Source organism: Strigops habroptila, chromosome 10 (genome assembly GCF_004027225.2).
Source record: "Strigops habroptila isolate Jane chromosome 10, bStrHab1.2.pri, whole genome shotgun sequence".
Taxonomy (NCBI): Eukaryota; Metazoa; Chordata; class Aves; order Psittaciformes; family Psittacidae; genus Strigops; species Strigops habroptila.
This window is the reverse complement of record NC_046359.1, coordinates 2,690,653-2,705,578: the sequence shown is the minus strand read 5'-3', so window position 1 is coordinate 2,705,578 and position 14,926 is coordinate 2,690,653. Positions and strand designations below refer to the sequence as shown.

The 14,926-nt window shown below is 38.0% G+C and overlaps 1 protein-coding gene across 1 annotated transcript in view; it reads right to left on the bottom strand.

The window, feature by feature from the left end:
- NOX3 (NADPH oxidase 3) overlaps positions 1 to 14,723 on the bottom strand; it is a 38,236-nt gene extending 23,513 nt beyond the window's left edge. The window contains exons 1-5 of the mRNA XM_030499537.1: positions 14,679 to 14,723; positions 13,924 to 14,019; positions 13,608 to 13,718; positions 11,739 to 11,823; positions 2,959 to 3,104 (exon numbers count right to left, since the gene is read on the bottom strand). Of these exons, the coding sequence (XP_030355397.1) occupies positions 2,959 to 3,104; positions 11,739 to 11,823; positions 13,608 to 13,718; positions 13,924 to 14,019; positions 14,679 to 14,723 (483 nt within the window). The remainder of the gene's footprint in view (positions 1 to 2,958; positions 3,105 to 11,738; positions 11,824 to 13,607; positions 13,719 to 13,923; positions 14,020 to 14,678) is intronic.
- Between the last annotated feature and the right edge of the window lie 203 nt (positions 14,724 to 14,926).

Here is a 14,926-nt window from a genome sequence, read left to right as displayed (position 1 = left end):
AGAATCATAGAATCATAGAATGGTTAGGGTTGGAAAGTACCATAAGACCATTTAGTTCCAACTCCCCTGCCATGAGCAGGGATGCCTCACACTAGACCATGTTGCCCAAAGCTCTGTCCAACCTGGCCTTGAACACTGCCAGGGATGGGGCATTTACCACTTATTTTGGCAATCTGTTCCAGTGCCATAGTACTTTTATTTATTTTACTTATATAAAATTGTCTCAGAAAAAAAGGGAAATTATTAGAGAAATGAGATTAATCCTAGAGATAAAATAAGTAAAACAGCACTAGAAACCAGCTTATTCATGTTAAGGTGGTAAAATGAGGTGCTAAGACACCTGCAACCATAAAGGTGTGGAGCTCTTTTGTGGTTAATTTATTTCCATGTAAATTAACCCTGTATTAGCAGCCCTGAAATGGTGTATAAAAATGGCATGCTCTCACTTACCTAACAGAATACCTCACTTACTTGTTTCTTACATTTATCTGGAGATACATTGGATAATACTTGGGTTTATTTTTTAAAAGACATATTTAAATTTACATTTCTATGCTTGTCAGTGATGAAACATCAATATGCTGGGCTAGAACATGTTCCTTCTTGTTCATGACTCACAGGCATCAGCACAGGTTTGTTACATCTGTCTAAACCCACCAAAATAAACTGAAGTGAGAATGAAGATGTATTTTGAATACAACAGTCAGATGCTGGTCTCAGTTATAACGTGCAAATCATGAAGAACAGCAGTAAAAATCTCACATACAAGATGAGGCTTAAGCTAAATATGCCAGCAGAATGTAAATGAAGTCCCCATTTGGCCTGCGAAGCATATATATCAGTTTTCTTGGTGCTGATGCGCAAGAATGAAGGAGCTCAGCATGCCTTCTGGATCCTGAGTTGGTTAATACACTAGGAGTAAAAAACCCCTATATTGTACTTGTAAAGTGCACTCATTTGATATGGAAATCCTAGAGGTGATAAAATGCCACAATGCCATTTTTACAGTCACTTTTTACAGTAAAATCATTCTTTCAAATGTTTGCACTTGACAGCACACAGTACATTTTCAAATTGATGCCTGTGAAGAGTGTGTTCAGATCCTATTACATATTAACAGCATTGATCTAGGTAATATTTTGGACATTTCCACTACAGTGGTTAGTTTGAATGTTGAGAGGAAACAAGGTAAAATGTCAAAGACACTTAGTACATTGCTACTACAGGGGTAGGATGAAGCTGAAAAGAAAGCCTGAATTGTTGCTTTCAGAACTTTCTTCTCTAAAGTTAGGAACAATCTTTTATTTGCTTTCCTTCAAAATTTATTAATTCTGAATGTAGCTACTGAGGCACAAATGGGTGATAAAAGAAATATAAATATTAGAGGTTAGAGTAAAATCTAGACCGTAAATTAGAAGGCAATTGTGGGGCATATTACTGTAAAAAATCTAGGAAAGGATCTCAAAATATGCTAGCCTTCTTCCTCAAGGGTATTTAGGATCTTAATGCTAATTAGAGGCGTACCTCACAATTGTATCACCTTAGTGAAGGCTTAGTGAAGAAAAAAAATCATATTGAAAAATAGTAGGTTCACGTTCAGAGCTGTGAGCTTTGTTCTCTTCCTGGGGAATATCTCATGTGCAGTGGGAGTGGGCACTCTGTTCTGAAAGACTGTGCAGCTACATCCTTGGCTCGCTGTCCTGTTCTGTTAAACCTGACTACTTTGTCAACACTAACATGAAGGCTTTTGTGTTCATACCGCTGAGACCATTTATTTGCTTGATTTTTTCAATTTTGAGAATTGTTTACTTTTTTATTTTGAAAGATGTAAAAATCACACTCTCTAAACTAGAAAGGAACTGAGAAAAAAACAGAACAACATGCCTTGTATCTGAAAAGTACTGTCAAATCCTACTGATGGTTGTCCAGCTATTGTCTCACTTTGTTTCTTGTTTCAGTGGAGCACACTACTGATCAAAAGAGCCTCACTCCATGGTGTTCAAGCAATCTTTATCGCATGCTGGCTATGTGGAAATTTTCTAAAAAGCAAAAACAATATGTGTGGAAGTCTCACCAGGTCCATTTCAACCCTGCAATATGTAACAGTATATGACATTATACACAAGCAAACATATAAGTGTGATGTATAGAGTAATGGAAAAAGGAAAAAAGCTGATTAACTTTTGCATATTTTACATGCACACCTTGCAGAAAGGGGCTGCTTTTCTTTATGGTATGAGTATTATAAGGATGAGGTTATAATGCTGTTGTGAGATAGCCAAGGAGGTGGACAGGAGGCACAGTCACTTTTTTCCTCAAAGTAAGCAGAACCATTTATTTGCAGGGTTGAGGTGCCCGCAGTCCTGCTTAACTCTGAAGAGTACACAGTTTCCCCGTGCACTACTTCCTATACGCAGTAAGCCTCCAGGTGTTTTTGCATGTCCTCTTCCCTGGGCCACCATGCTCAACATGTAACAAGGCAGAATGAACCCCCAGGTTGGGAAAATACTGCATGACCATGGGGAGAGACAAATAACAGCTGTGAAAGAAATATTAAATGCTATTTCTGTTTTGTTTGGGGTCTGGTTTTGGTTTTGTTGTGGTTTTTTTCTTTCTAGAAATAAGTTGTGTTTGTTCCATGTATTAATAGTTTAGGTTTTTGTTTTTGTTTTTTTTAATTCTTTGCAGGTTTATTTCATTGTCTACTATTCACAACACTCGTTATCCTTCCCCCACCAGCTGTCTCCTGACAAACTAATTAAAATACTGTAGACATTTCTTTGAGCTTAGTAACCTGAAAATTGCAGCTCTCAGTAAGTGTTTTCAGCTGAAATTGAGGTTAACCTTTGGCAGCACCTTCTCGCTCTGGTTAAAAGGCTTTGAAATACAGTTTTACCGACAATAGAATCCACAGAGGAAAACTTTTTAGATGAGGAAAACCAAAAAGTGACAGCTTACTGTTTCATAGGTCCTGATTGGGTTCAAATAGCTTTCATTTGGACTCTTGCCAAGGCCAGAAAGTTTATTCCGTAACTCCCCAGCTTCCGTAGACTGGCTGGTATGATACCGTTCAATGTTGATCAAGTGGGCAACAATATGAATGGCTGCATGAAAGAAAGTGTGAAATTACAGACACACTTGTACATGTCCACAGTGCCAGAAGGAACTTCATTAAGCACATTACAAACTATCTGAAAATCTTGGGCATACATTGAGGACTTTGCGTGGGTTAAAGTGACAAGAAAAGGAAAATTTTATGAAATACATGTCTAATATGAAGCAGCTGCTTCACATTGGAAAGGAGACAAACATCTCTGGAGTCACCTCCCATGACTACAATCAAGTGCCCTCGCAGTCTTTGGTGTCATCAAAGGAGAACCTCTTGAGAGATGAGATAGAGGTGTTTGCCTCTGATTTTAAATTGTTCAAAATTTAAAATTGAAAAAAAAAACCAAACCTGATTAAAATCCCTATTTTATTTCTTTTTTCATTAATATATTAGGATGTGCCATTGTCTAATATTGCTATGCAGGTCACTAATTTGTCTCCTTTAGGCATAGACCAGTTTGCAACTTGCACCAGGGACATTTAAGACATGCGTCCGATATCTGTCCCCTATTAACAAGTAGCTATACAATTACTGTACTCAGGTGGAGCCTGGGGAAGCCACCAGAATTATGGTTTTAAAGGAGAAGTCTGAATCACAGTGTTAGATCTGTCTTGCTCTGAGCCTCATATATCACTTCTACTTCTGGCCTGCTCCCAAAAGGTGTATGAAATGGTCGGTTTAGAAAAATACCTTAGAGTGAAGTGAGAACCCCTGTAATTCTTTTCCTCAGTGGAAAGGCAATAATTTCAAAAGAAGAAAAGAGGAAGAGCTTTGTTTTGTAATTGGCTAACAGGTAAAGTCATAATCATGCAGAGTTTCAGTTTTCAGGATGAAAGATTCTCAAATCCATTACAGTAAAGTTGTAATTAATGCAAAATATTAAATGCCAAAGGATGAAAAAATGACAATGAAAAACAATTATATGTTTACAGTAGAGCTATTAGGATATGCTATCTCTAGTTTTTATAATTAGCTTCCCGTTATCATCTCTCCTTCAACATTTATCTGTTCCTGTCCCCGACTACTTAAAAAACCTTTCTAGAAGGCAGTATTGTAGTAAACCAAATACGACCTTTTTCCCTGAGCAATATTCTCCCAAAATAAGATTCTTTTTTGCTTTTTCTTTTTTTGTTTTTCTCTTTTTTATTTCTCCTTTTTTCTATTTTTGATTTCTCATTTTTTCCTTTTTTCTTTCTACTTTTTTCCCTTTTTTCTTATTTCTCCTTTTTCTTTTCTCCTCTTTGTCTCTTTCTTATTCCTTCTTCTTCCTTTCTTTTTTCTTCCTCTTTTTTTTTTTTTTCATTTTTTTTTTTAATTGTAACTGTTTTCACAAAGGTAATGTCTTACTGTGCTGGTTGTGCTAGTCACTGTGTAATCACAGATGAAAACACAGGATTAAATGCATCAGTACTTTGGTATTGCTAAGTCTTTTAGGTGAGTATCGACTTAGTGAGGTCCCCCACTCTGATGCTGGCGTCCAGCTCCTCTCCATCACCCGGGGAGAGCTGTGGGCATGGGAATATGAGTTGAGGTAGGCTGCTGGCCATGGACATGCTTAAAGCAGCCAGTGCAAAAAGGTAGAAGACTACTATCTTCCTCAACAGTAGGTTAGCCCATGTGTCCGGGCTGAAGCAAGGTAATTTTCACTCTGTTCTTCTGAGATGATCCTTCTAGAGCAGTAGATGTGCTGGGGTTGGTTGACTGTCAGGTTGCACTTCATTCAAAATGTTATGTTACCTTAGGGACTCCTCCCTGCCACTCCCTAACACCTGCTTCACCTCACTGCCCCATGCTGAGGTACTCACTAGGAGATGAAAGACCTATTTGGAAATCCGTGTTACATTAAATTTGAAGCAGGGCTTTAAACTGAATCACGTCCTAGCCACTGGGCTGACTCTTTTTTCACTTGTAAGCTGAATCCTGATGAAACTCTTAATAAAAATAATCAAACATTTATTGACACAAGCATCCCAAGGGAATGCCCTGAGCACCCAAACTGCAAAACCAAGCTCCCATTTTTCCTGAATCTTTGGCCCAATGAATAATAAATTACTTATACAAGCTGGAATAGCTTCAGCAGAATGGAGACTGAATCCAAATGGGTATGAACTGCACAGAGATAAAATGAGCCTGGAAATTAGAAGACAGATTCAAGCTATCAAAAGAATGAGACTCTAAAATAACCTTTCAATAAACGGGATAATGGGATCAAGCAATCTAAGCAGCTTTCAGCTGAAGGTTGATCATTTTATAAAATAGCATATATGACGTGACTGCGAGCATTAGAGGGTATTGGACTCAGTGACCCGGCATGTCCTGCTTACGTTGTTATGGATTAGGTGCTGCATGTGAAACAACCCAGCCAGCATCAGGCAGGAAATGCTCCCGGGAGCCTGTATGTGAGAGGGTGCTCCCAGCACCTCTGAAATGCTGGAACGCTGGAAGAAAGGTTACACTAGACTGCAAGCAGCAAGTGAAATGTGTGGATTCAGACTGTCAAAACCCAAGAGCCTGAGAGGTTCTGAGATGCAGGGTGTAGGTGGCAGCTGTGTGGGGGCTGTGGCAATCTGTTCCCCAGCGTACAACTGATGTATAAGCAGTATATAAACACTGTTTATGTATTTAAGTGTAACAGCACTTTTAAGTGCTGAGTGAGAAGGGGGGGAACTGTTCCTACAAGGGACTCCTTTCAGAACAGATGTTTGGTAAGGATGTTATCAGATCCAGCTGGAAGGGAACCAAGTCATTGCTTGACAAGGACCTGATTTCTCTGACATGTCAAAGTGAACTTAGAGAACAGGAGTGTGGGGTAACAGACCACAGTCTGCGGTAGGTTGTTGAGTTATATGCTGCATGTAGTGCAGTACTAGACTATGCGAAAGGGGAGAGAAATCTTTAAAAGGATAGAAAGCCCTGACAGTGAATCTCTGAGTGGACTTCTACTGAGCAGTTATATCTTGGCATTTGCTAGTAATTACTGGTGCTTGAGCCTCTTGTCCTCTACACCTGCAGGATGCTCTTTATAACCCTGGTATGATGTAATAGTCACCGTAGCCTTGGGACCATGTGAGTTTCACACAGTTGTAATCCATAGTGTTGTTTTACCAAGGGTTCCCTGCAGCCTATAACCTGCAGGTTTTCCACTGTCCTTGCAGATTTAGAACAGTAACTGACTAGAGATGGAGGTCTGAGTCTGTCTTCATAGCATAACACACTTTCTCTCTTTCACCTCCAAAACACATAGATCTTTTAAAAAGCAATGCTGCAGATTGTGAAGTCTTTGCATGAAATGATGACTTTTCCGTTGTTTAGGAGATTATGAAATCCCTCACTTTCCTCAAAGTGCAGGGTTGCAGATGATTTGTACATATTCTAGTCTAGCAATAGGAAATTCTAGCAGCAATAGGAAACCTGGTGCTATCTGGTGTATGCCAGGTGTTGAGAGTGAAATGAGGTGGTAGTTTCTTTCAGATAGACAGAGGTCCGCATTTGCTAACAGAGTATTTCTAGTCTTGAACAGAAAAAAAGTGGGTTGACTAGATACAGCTTCCCAAGGTCTTGAGCCAAAGATTTAATGAAGAGTAGTCATGTTGCAATTTTTCCCTGAAAGATCCACTTTCTGCAACTTTACCCAGTCAGATTTTTCTGCAGGCTTTTAAAGGACACCATTTTGTCTATCTGCATATTGTTCTGCTTTACTGTAAGTGTTATGTCAATGGAAGTATCATCATACCTACTTCTCTGAGATTTACCACATCTTCCCTTCTGGGTGACATTCACTCCAGGTTTCAGCTAGTGGGTAGAGGATATTGAAAGCATAGAAGACTTCCAGCATGAATGCAAGAGTTTTGTTTTGGTTTTTTTTCTACAAGCTTTTTTGTAGTAGCTGTTAATGTACAGAGTATAATGATACACTGAAAACATTAACATTCAAACTAATGATGTACTGAATATGTTGGTTTACCTGAGTGTCCCATTGTCTTAAATATTGCCTAGAGTGTTATTAGATTAATAACTCTGATGGGTTTTGCGTGCTGCTAGGAAAAAATGATGCAATCTAAAAGTGAATTATAGCTGGATGGTAAGAGTAATGCAAAGATCTAATTCCATTTTCAGTGTGGTTCATTTAATGTACAATAGTTGTGGCAGACTAAGAAGTCTGGCACTGGATACATTGCCATTAGCTGAAATATTTTACATCCCTAAAGTGCATTTTCTGAAGGTCTTTACATCTGCAGTGTATAGAATTTACTAAGCAATTCCAAAATTAATATGCAAATTTCTGAAATCTGAGCTTAGAATAGTTGTTTTTTTCCCTGCACCATTTAGGTAAGTTAACCATGATGGGAAAATTTTAAGGTATTACGTCTTAGGATTTTCAGTTCAATTTTTTCCTCATTCTGCATAACCATATATAAAGTACGGAATAAATCATGCAATCTTTTAAACAAAGGGTTCTTTTATAACTGCATGTGAAGACTGAAGGATTTTCACTGTTGTTTTTAGCAACATCTGGAACCTCTGAAGTACTTAACGTACGTTAATTTGTATTTGACCCCAACATGTTATATCTAATCCACCTCTGAGATCAAATAAAAGGTTTTATTGGAAGGAGGGAGGGAGCACCCCTGTTATTAGAGCAGGGTGTTTACTGTACATATTCTTAAATACAAAGAGATGTAATTAAATTATCTTTAAAGTCTGGTCAATTTAGCTAGTCTTATTCAGCCAATTGTGCCTTCAGTGAAGCATGCACAACTCTCATTGAACTAAACAGAAATTGCATGTGTTTATCTGAGAACAAGATTTCACTCTCTCTTTTTCTGCATGCCTGTACAGGATAATAATCAAATTGGAGCTTGCTGCTAGCAGTTAAATGTTTTGGTTAACCAAACCATCATGATAAAGTCAAAGGGTCAAATCCTGGCTTTTCTGCCCACAGTGAAAAGAATATCTTTGCAAGCAGCTAACCCAGGCATGGAGAATTCTGTCCCCAGCCAAGCCTGGATTCTTTAGCCACACACTGCCTTGTGCCTTTTCTAGTTACACAGAAATCTTCATTCAGCTTCATGCTGTCTTTGTGGACTAAAAAGGTACAGGTTCTGTAAAAATTATAACAATAGCGACCACACACATACTTGCATTGGATTTTATTTTTTTTTTTTTTTAGAATGGTCATAAACATCAAAGAAGAACATGACTTGGACCACTTTTTATCCTAGCTAGAAGCTTACAATCTTTAATTTAATGTAGTTTCCTTCCTAGCACTTGCACTAAGTCTGGATTTAAGCAGTTTGAGTGAAAAAAAAATGCAGTTTAATGAAAACTGGATTTCCTGTAATTTCTGGAAGTACAACACTGAGATATCAGCTCAACCTCTTTTGAAGATAAGCATCTGCTTCCCTGAAAACTTCATCACTTATACAAAAATTTGACTCAGATCACCAAAGCCTTTTACACAGCCACCACTACCAAAACATGGTTGAAAATTGAAAAGTTTTCTGGTATTTTTAGCTATAGATTTTTCAGTGCTTGTCAGAAGCCAAACATACCCGGCGTTGCTGTGTTTCAGTCTGTGTTTTGTGTGTTTCTAGAGAAAATAGCAGTGCTGGAATTTTTAAGAAGCAGCAACCACCGTTTCAAACAGCCTAACTACAAGGAACCTTGTTGTCCTTCCCCTACTTTCCCTTAATTGCTTAAGCTTTATTCATATTATAGTTCAAAAGGTGTTGGAGCAATATATCTATATAACCTTCCTGCAAACATCAAAACAACACAAGAAGCAGTTTGTTCTTCAAAATATGCACCTTATGTCAAAGTAAAATAAAATATAACTCCCCCAACACTTCTTACATCAGGAAATGTATGAATGTACTTTCTTAAGAGGGTAAAAACAATACATTAAGAGAGAGGAGTTGTATGAAATGTTATTTTCTATCTCTTGTATGTATCTTTAGGCTCCAGACAACTGTGTCTGAACTGAAAAGTCTCTTTTGCATTAGAAAGCATAGAATGATTTGCACTGATCAAACTGAGAGTGCATGAAACTATGAGTTTATTCTAGCAGAGTTACGGGTCTATAAGGAAGATTTACTAGTGGGTGAATAACTCCCAGACAGCTCTTATCACAGACAGGCATGCAGAACGCAGGAAGCCAAACTAAGCAGAATTCCCTTTACTGAATTTTCAATGATGCCCTTGATTATAGATAGCATTGTTTACTCTCTCTCTTTCCTCCAACTTCCCTCTTCCACTAGTCTCTAATTATATCCCTTTATGACCTGACCAATTAAAGCCTGCTCTTGAATTTGTATTAGAGCTGATGAAAAATTAAAGGTACAGATGTACTTCTTCCAAGGCCATGCACACCTCAGCTGAACTGGCTGCCTGTTAGAAGCCAGACAATACTAATGTTGTACCGACTATTTTTAGCATGCTATTAAATAAATATGCTGGAATAACACCACCTGGCATGCTGAGATGAATACATGTTACTTTAATAATAAAGGCGTCTACAATTTTATATTGTGAGGCTAAGCTTACTGATCTGATCTTCAAATTGGTTTAACTTCTTGCCACCACATTTAGGCTATTGATCATACAGGGAAGAACATTCATTTAAGTAAGAATTACTAAATTGCAATAAACTAGTAGGAGTTGACTATGTTTTTGTGTAACAAAGGCAATATAGGTAGTACTTGGATAAATAATGTGTCAGTTGAGATGAAAATGGCACATTTACACATCATTTTAACACTTAAATTTTATTAAAAAGGACTCCGTATACTTGCAGGTACCTCTTTACTCTGGAATGTTGCTTATCTGTCACAATATGTACTGTAGATATTTTTATTTCTTTTTAATTAATTTGAAACTTAATTTCAGGCAACTGTGTTTCTGGCTATTCTTTCCCCAAGTCTGACTATACAGTAATGCAGTGTTTTCCCAAATATGATACTTGATCCTCGCTTGTCTGTTAGGGAAGCATGAGTTCATAAGTCGTCATGCTTTGCTCTTTAGACATCCCTGTATTTTGTTTTCTTCCTCAAATATCTCATCAACTATTTGTCCATTTTATATTCTGGAAAAAACACCCAACCCAAATAACAACCCAACAATGAACCCTCATTTTCTCCCTAGAGAGTGGCAGAATTAAATAATGGTGCTTTCTGCCATTTCACATCAGCTCCTGTGTCTTTTTCCTTGGAGTTACTGAAGCTATAAAGTAATCACTTTTCTGATAGACTTGCACTTCCCAAAATGTCCACTTTAATGCACTAGCAAACATTTTTATATGAATGTAAAAACCAAAAACATTAAAGGTTTGACTGTGCAGTTTTGCTTTCTTTCTGGAGCATGACAAATTATACACCAACTAGGAGTTGGTTAATTTACATTCCTGGGTTGATTTGTTAATTAAAGAAGCAATGTTGCGTTCCGTATGAATCTGCTTTATGCTGAAACTGAACTCTGATAAATGAATGGACATGACAGGTAAGTAAATCATCATAATGCCCTACAAGAGGCACATTTGCATCCCTAGCCTTCCCCTCTGAATTCTTCATCAGTCCATACAAAGGACAAATTTCGGCTATTGATTCCTGTTGGCAATCCTGACTTCATATTCTTGTCTCATTGCATGAGGACATTAAAAGCCTATACACACAAAAGCAGCTCCCCCGTGTAGACTAAAATAAAATATTGGGTCCAAGATCCACTCTGGCAGCCTGGGGGTAGAACTGTTACCCTGCAATGTCTTATGCTTGCAAATAACCCTGTGTCTCCTTCACATTTTCTAAGAAAACTATGTGCCCCAGATACCTTTCCATCTCTATGTGCTTATGTCCTTCCTCATGTTGCTTTTCGTTCTTCCTTCTCTGCACATCACTCTTCCCCATACTATCTCCTGTTGCCCTCATGTTCTCTTAATTCCTACAAGCTTCAGTCTTCTCCAGGTCCTTTAATCACTTGGAGAACAGGAAGGTGCCATGTCTTCTTCCCAGCCAGGTTTAACCTATAGCTCAGTAAGCCACTAGCACCAGCAGAACAGATAACTTTTGATTTCAAGATCCAGCCTTTCTCTCAAGGGTGCCACTAGTTCCCTGTACCCACCACCTATTAAAAAAAAAAAAAATAGAATTTAGAAAACTAATGTTTTTGAGGCAGCTGCCTGTCACAAATTCAGATTAAATTTATTACCTGGTTGAAAAATTATTGAAGAAGAGGTAGCGATGCATAGATGAGTAGTTTTACTCATAAGCACCATTTCCTTAGGAAATCAGACTGTAATGCCATGTCATCTCCCCCGCATCTACTCTCAGGAACTTAATGAAAGTTATTTACACTAAATGTTAAAAGCACACAAGCTGGTCACATTAACTAAATGGCAACTAGTAGTTACTATCCAGGTTGGAAGTTTATTGACTTAACAGGCAAACTTTCCTCAAGCAAAAAGGGTTACAAATAGTTAATCAGATGGGACTCCTACACCTATTTAAAGCTGCAGTCACCAAATGATTGCACTAAAATAGCATGTCTCAGAGCTGACAGGGATTACAGCATTAGACAGAATCACTGTGAAATTCAAAACAGTTCAAAGGCAAAGAAGAAAAAAAGAGAAAAAGCTTACTTGCATTTACAGCTATTCCATAGGCAACCATCTTGTGAAATGCAATGTTTTTGTCAAGCTGTCTCCTCAATGCTCCTCCACAGCACTTGGTGAAAAAGCAGAACTTGTTTTGTTTTATTTCATTCCTATTACTCTTTACAACTCACATTTTAGAGACAGGAGTTTAGTACTTTTAAAAATGGAATGTTAAAGGAATTCAGTGGAAGTTTTGGGTTAGCCTTAACTTTGGGATTCAGGTAACTATTTTCAGCGTAGTGACACTCCAGGATTTCTTAAGCTATTGAGCCGATATAGGGGCTCAATAACAGGCTTGATTAAACTCTGCTACATTTAACTGTGGTTTATGAGTGATTTATCTGGGCTGGTAATTAACTCATTTGCTGGTATAAGGATACCATTCTGTGCTACCAGTGCTTTGCAAGCTCAGGTTTAGCTGCATAAACACAGCTGAACTGCTGGCAAAGCCAGCTTGCAATGAAAACATTTTCACTGCTTTCATGAAATGCACACCCCAGGAGGGTGAGGCTGTCTAGACCTCAGGTGTCTTATGTGTTACTGAGCCATTGTCCCATTATTGGAAGTACTCACGGTGGTGTGCTCATGGCCAGCTGGGTGCCTCTGCAAAGAGCTGGCCTGGGACTGGGGCAGGCTGCGGTGAGCCAAAACGAACATGCTCTGCTGGAACCTAGACAGCCTTCATGGACCTGATTCAGGCTCTGAATGGTGCTGTGGGTGTCTGGATTGCTCTCTTGACCTGGCACATTGCCATGCCAAATATCCTGGCATGTATCCACATTGTTTCCCAGCTAATAAATCTTGCAAATAACTGGAGCACTGCTGGGTGCAATGCCAAGAGCACAGAACCTCAGTGGAGATTCACTGGATGCAGCCCTGTGCTGGCCATGCTGGAGCCAGTCAAGTTGCTCTGTACCATGCTCCTTGAAGCAGAATATTGTTCAGAGAGCAAAATATTGATTATCTATGAGAAGAGTTCCAGTTCTCTGAGTTCTTACTTAGCATGTAACTGAGCATGCATATATTTAATGTTAATTCACAAACTGATTTAGAAGTCCAACAAGAATTTGTTCTCTTAAATGCTCAGCTCCTGGTCTCAGACAATGATAAAACAGTGTTGATTCCCAGCCTAAAGACTGCTTGAAATGTAATTCTAACTCTGAAGGGGAAAAAAAAAAAAAAAACCCCCAAAAAAACCCAGAATAGTAGAACTAAGAACCACCTTACAACAAAATCATGTTACTATTTCTAAATTCCTGTTGTTCTTGGAGTCACAAATTGATCAGTGATTTTTTTACCCAAATGTGTGGTATTGGAGTTCCCCTGACTATAGTAACTCACTGCAAGTGAATTCACTGCATCTGAGCAGATGACCACTCCATTACAAAAAAACATGTGCTTACAAGAAAGTAAGACCTGAATGGTGGCCATTCAGACAAAAGGGTTTAAATATGTTCCTTATTATCCTTATGCCCTGACTTTTATCTATCTGTACATTTTCCCTCTCCAGTTTTTACTTTGTAGCTACGCAGGATACACATGATGGATACATATTTTCTCCATTTGGCCAAGTTACATTATTACATTCCCTTTTTTGTAGCTCCTCACTTTTCTCTTCATGACTCCATGCTATGCAGTGGCTGCTGAAATCAGTGTTGCATATACAGCACAGCGTTAAACAAGCCATTTGTTTCTCTTCAGTCATGAATTTAAACGGTAATAACTAAGCAACAGTGTATAGACTTCTCTACCAAAAATTAAAATTCCTTGGAAAATGTTTGATATGGATAATACTGCTGAACTATGGAAATAAAAAAGGGAGAATAATATGGCTATTTAAGAAATGATACTTACAATGCTTGCTCCTCTTAAGAATGAAATAAGGTTTCTACTGACCGGTAATAGGATTAGCATGCAGTTAAAATTAAGGCACGTTGCAGAAGCTCTTGCCCAAGCCAAGGTTGACTGTAGATATAACAGTATAAAGAAATTAAATTACAAGCTTGGTATAGGAAGAGAAAAAGAAAGAGAATACTATATTAGCATAGTACTCTTGTATGAGAACATTACTGTTGAAGCATGGAAAATATTGTTATGAAGGATGTAAATAAAATCAGACTATGCATACATTCTTCTTGTGGAGCCCTTTAACAATCAAACTTGTACTTACTCCCAGCATAATCCGTGTATAAATGTAAGCATCTTCTTCTTCATACCAGTGGAAGGTGTCAATAAACAAATAGAAATTCAGTCCCAGCCACACCAGCTAGAAAGCAGACAGGCTACAGATTAGTGACACTTACGGTATTTTTTAATGCATATAAAACTGATTATGGTTATAGTTTTTAAAGTATCTGAGAGATACTTCAAAATCAGCATGCAGTGCAGTTCTTGATCACAGATGATAAAAATCATGAATGCCTGCTGGAATGAGGCTCTCTTTTAGCAAATGCACGATTACAATCCTATCCCCATATCCCCAGTAGAGGACATAGATGATGTTTACAGTATGATGCTAAACTTGATCTTAAACACAGGTCTTAGCCTGGTCTCTAAGAAGGCTATAAAAGCTAAAATTAAAGAATTCTAGGAGTGGAGGGAGTTAGAAGCTGAGGAAATTCCTTTCTCTGTCCCTCATACTTAGTTCTTCAAAACCTCTGAAATATAATCTCAATTACAATTGCAAACCTCTGTTCCCTTTGTCTGAGGACTAAAGTACATGGACTTAAAAATAATTAAAAATAAAATAGTAAGACTTTAAATTGTTTTTAAGACAAGTTATAAAAAGGCCGATGAATATTTTATAGCAAGTTTTACATTAAGCTTGGGAGTATTACTGTAAGCAAACCATAAAATGTCTTTTAAACAAGCTTAAAATATTTATATGTATCAAATTAGATATTTTTGAATGCTAAAAATACTCACTAGTAACAGCACGGAGAGTTTTTCATTCAAAATCCAGCATCCCATCCTGAGTGGCTCTCACTATGATAGCAGCAGCTGACTCCTGCCTTCCAGTGTAACCTGAGTTCTCTGTCCATTCCTCAGGCTTTTCTACTAACTCCTTTTGTCTTTAGATTTTAATAAGCACCTAGTGGGAACAGGAGCTCTCTCAAGGAATTTTCTAATTAAGGACTGCCTGACAAGAACAGATCACCCAAGTGACATGTCTC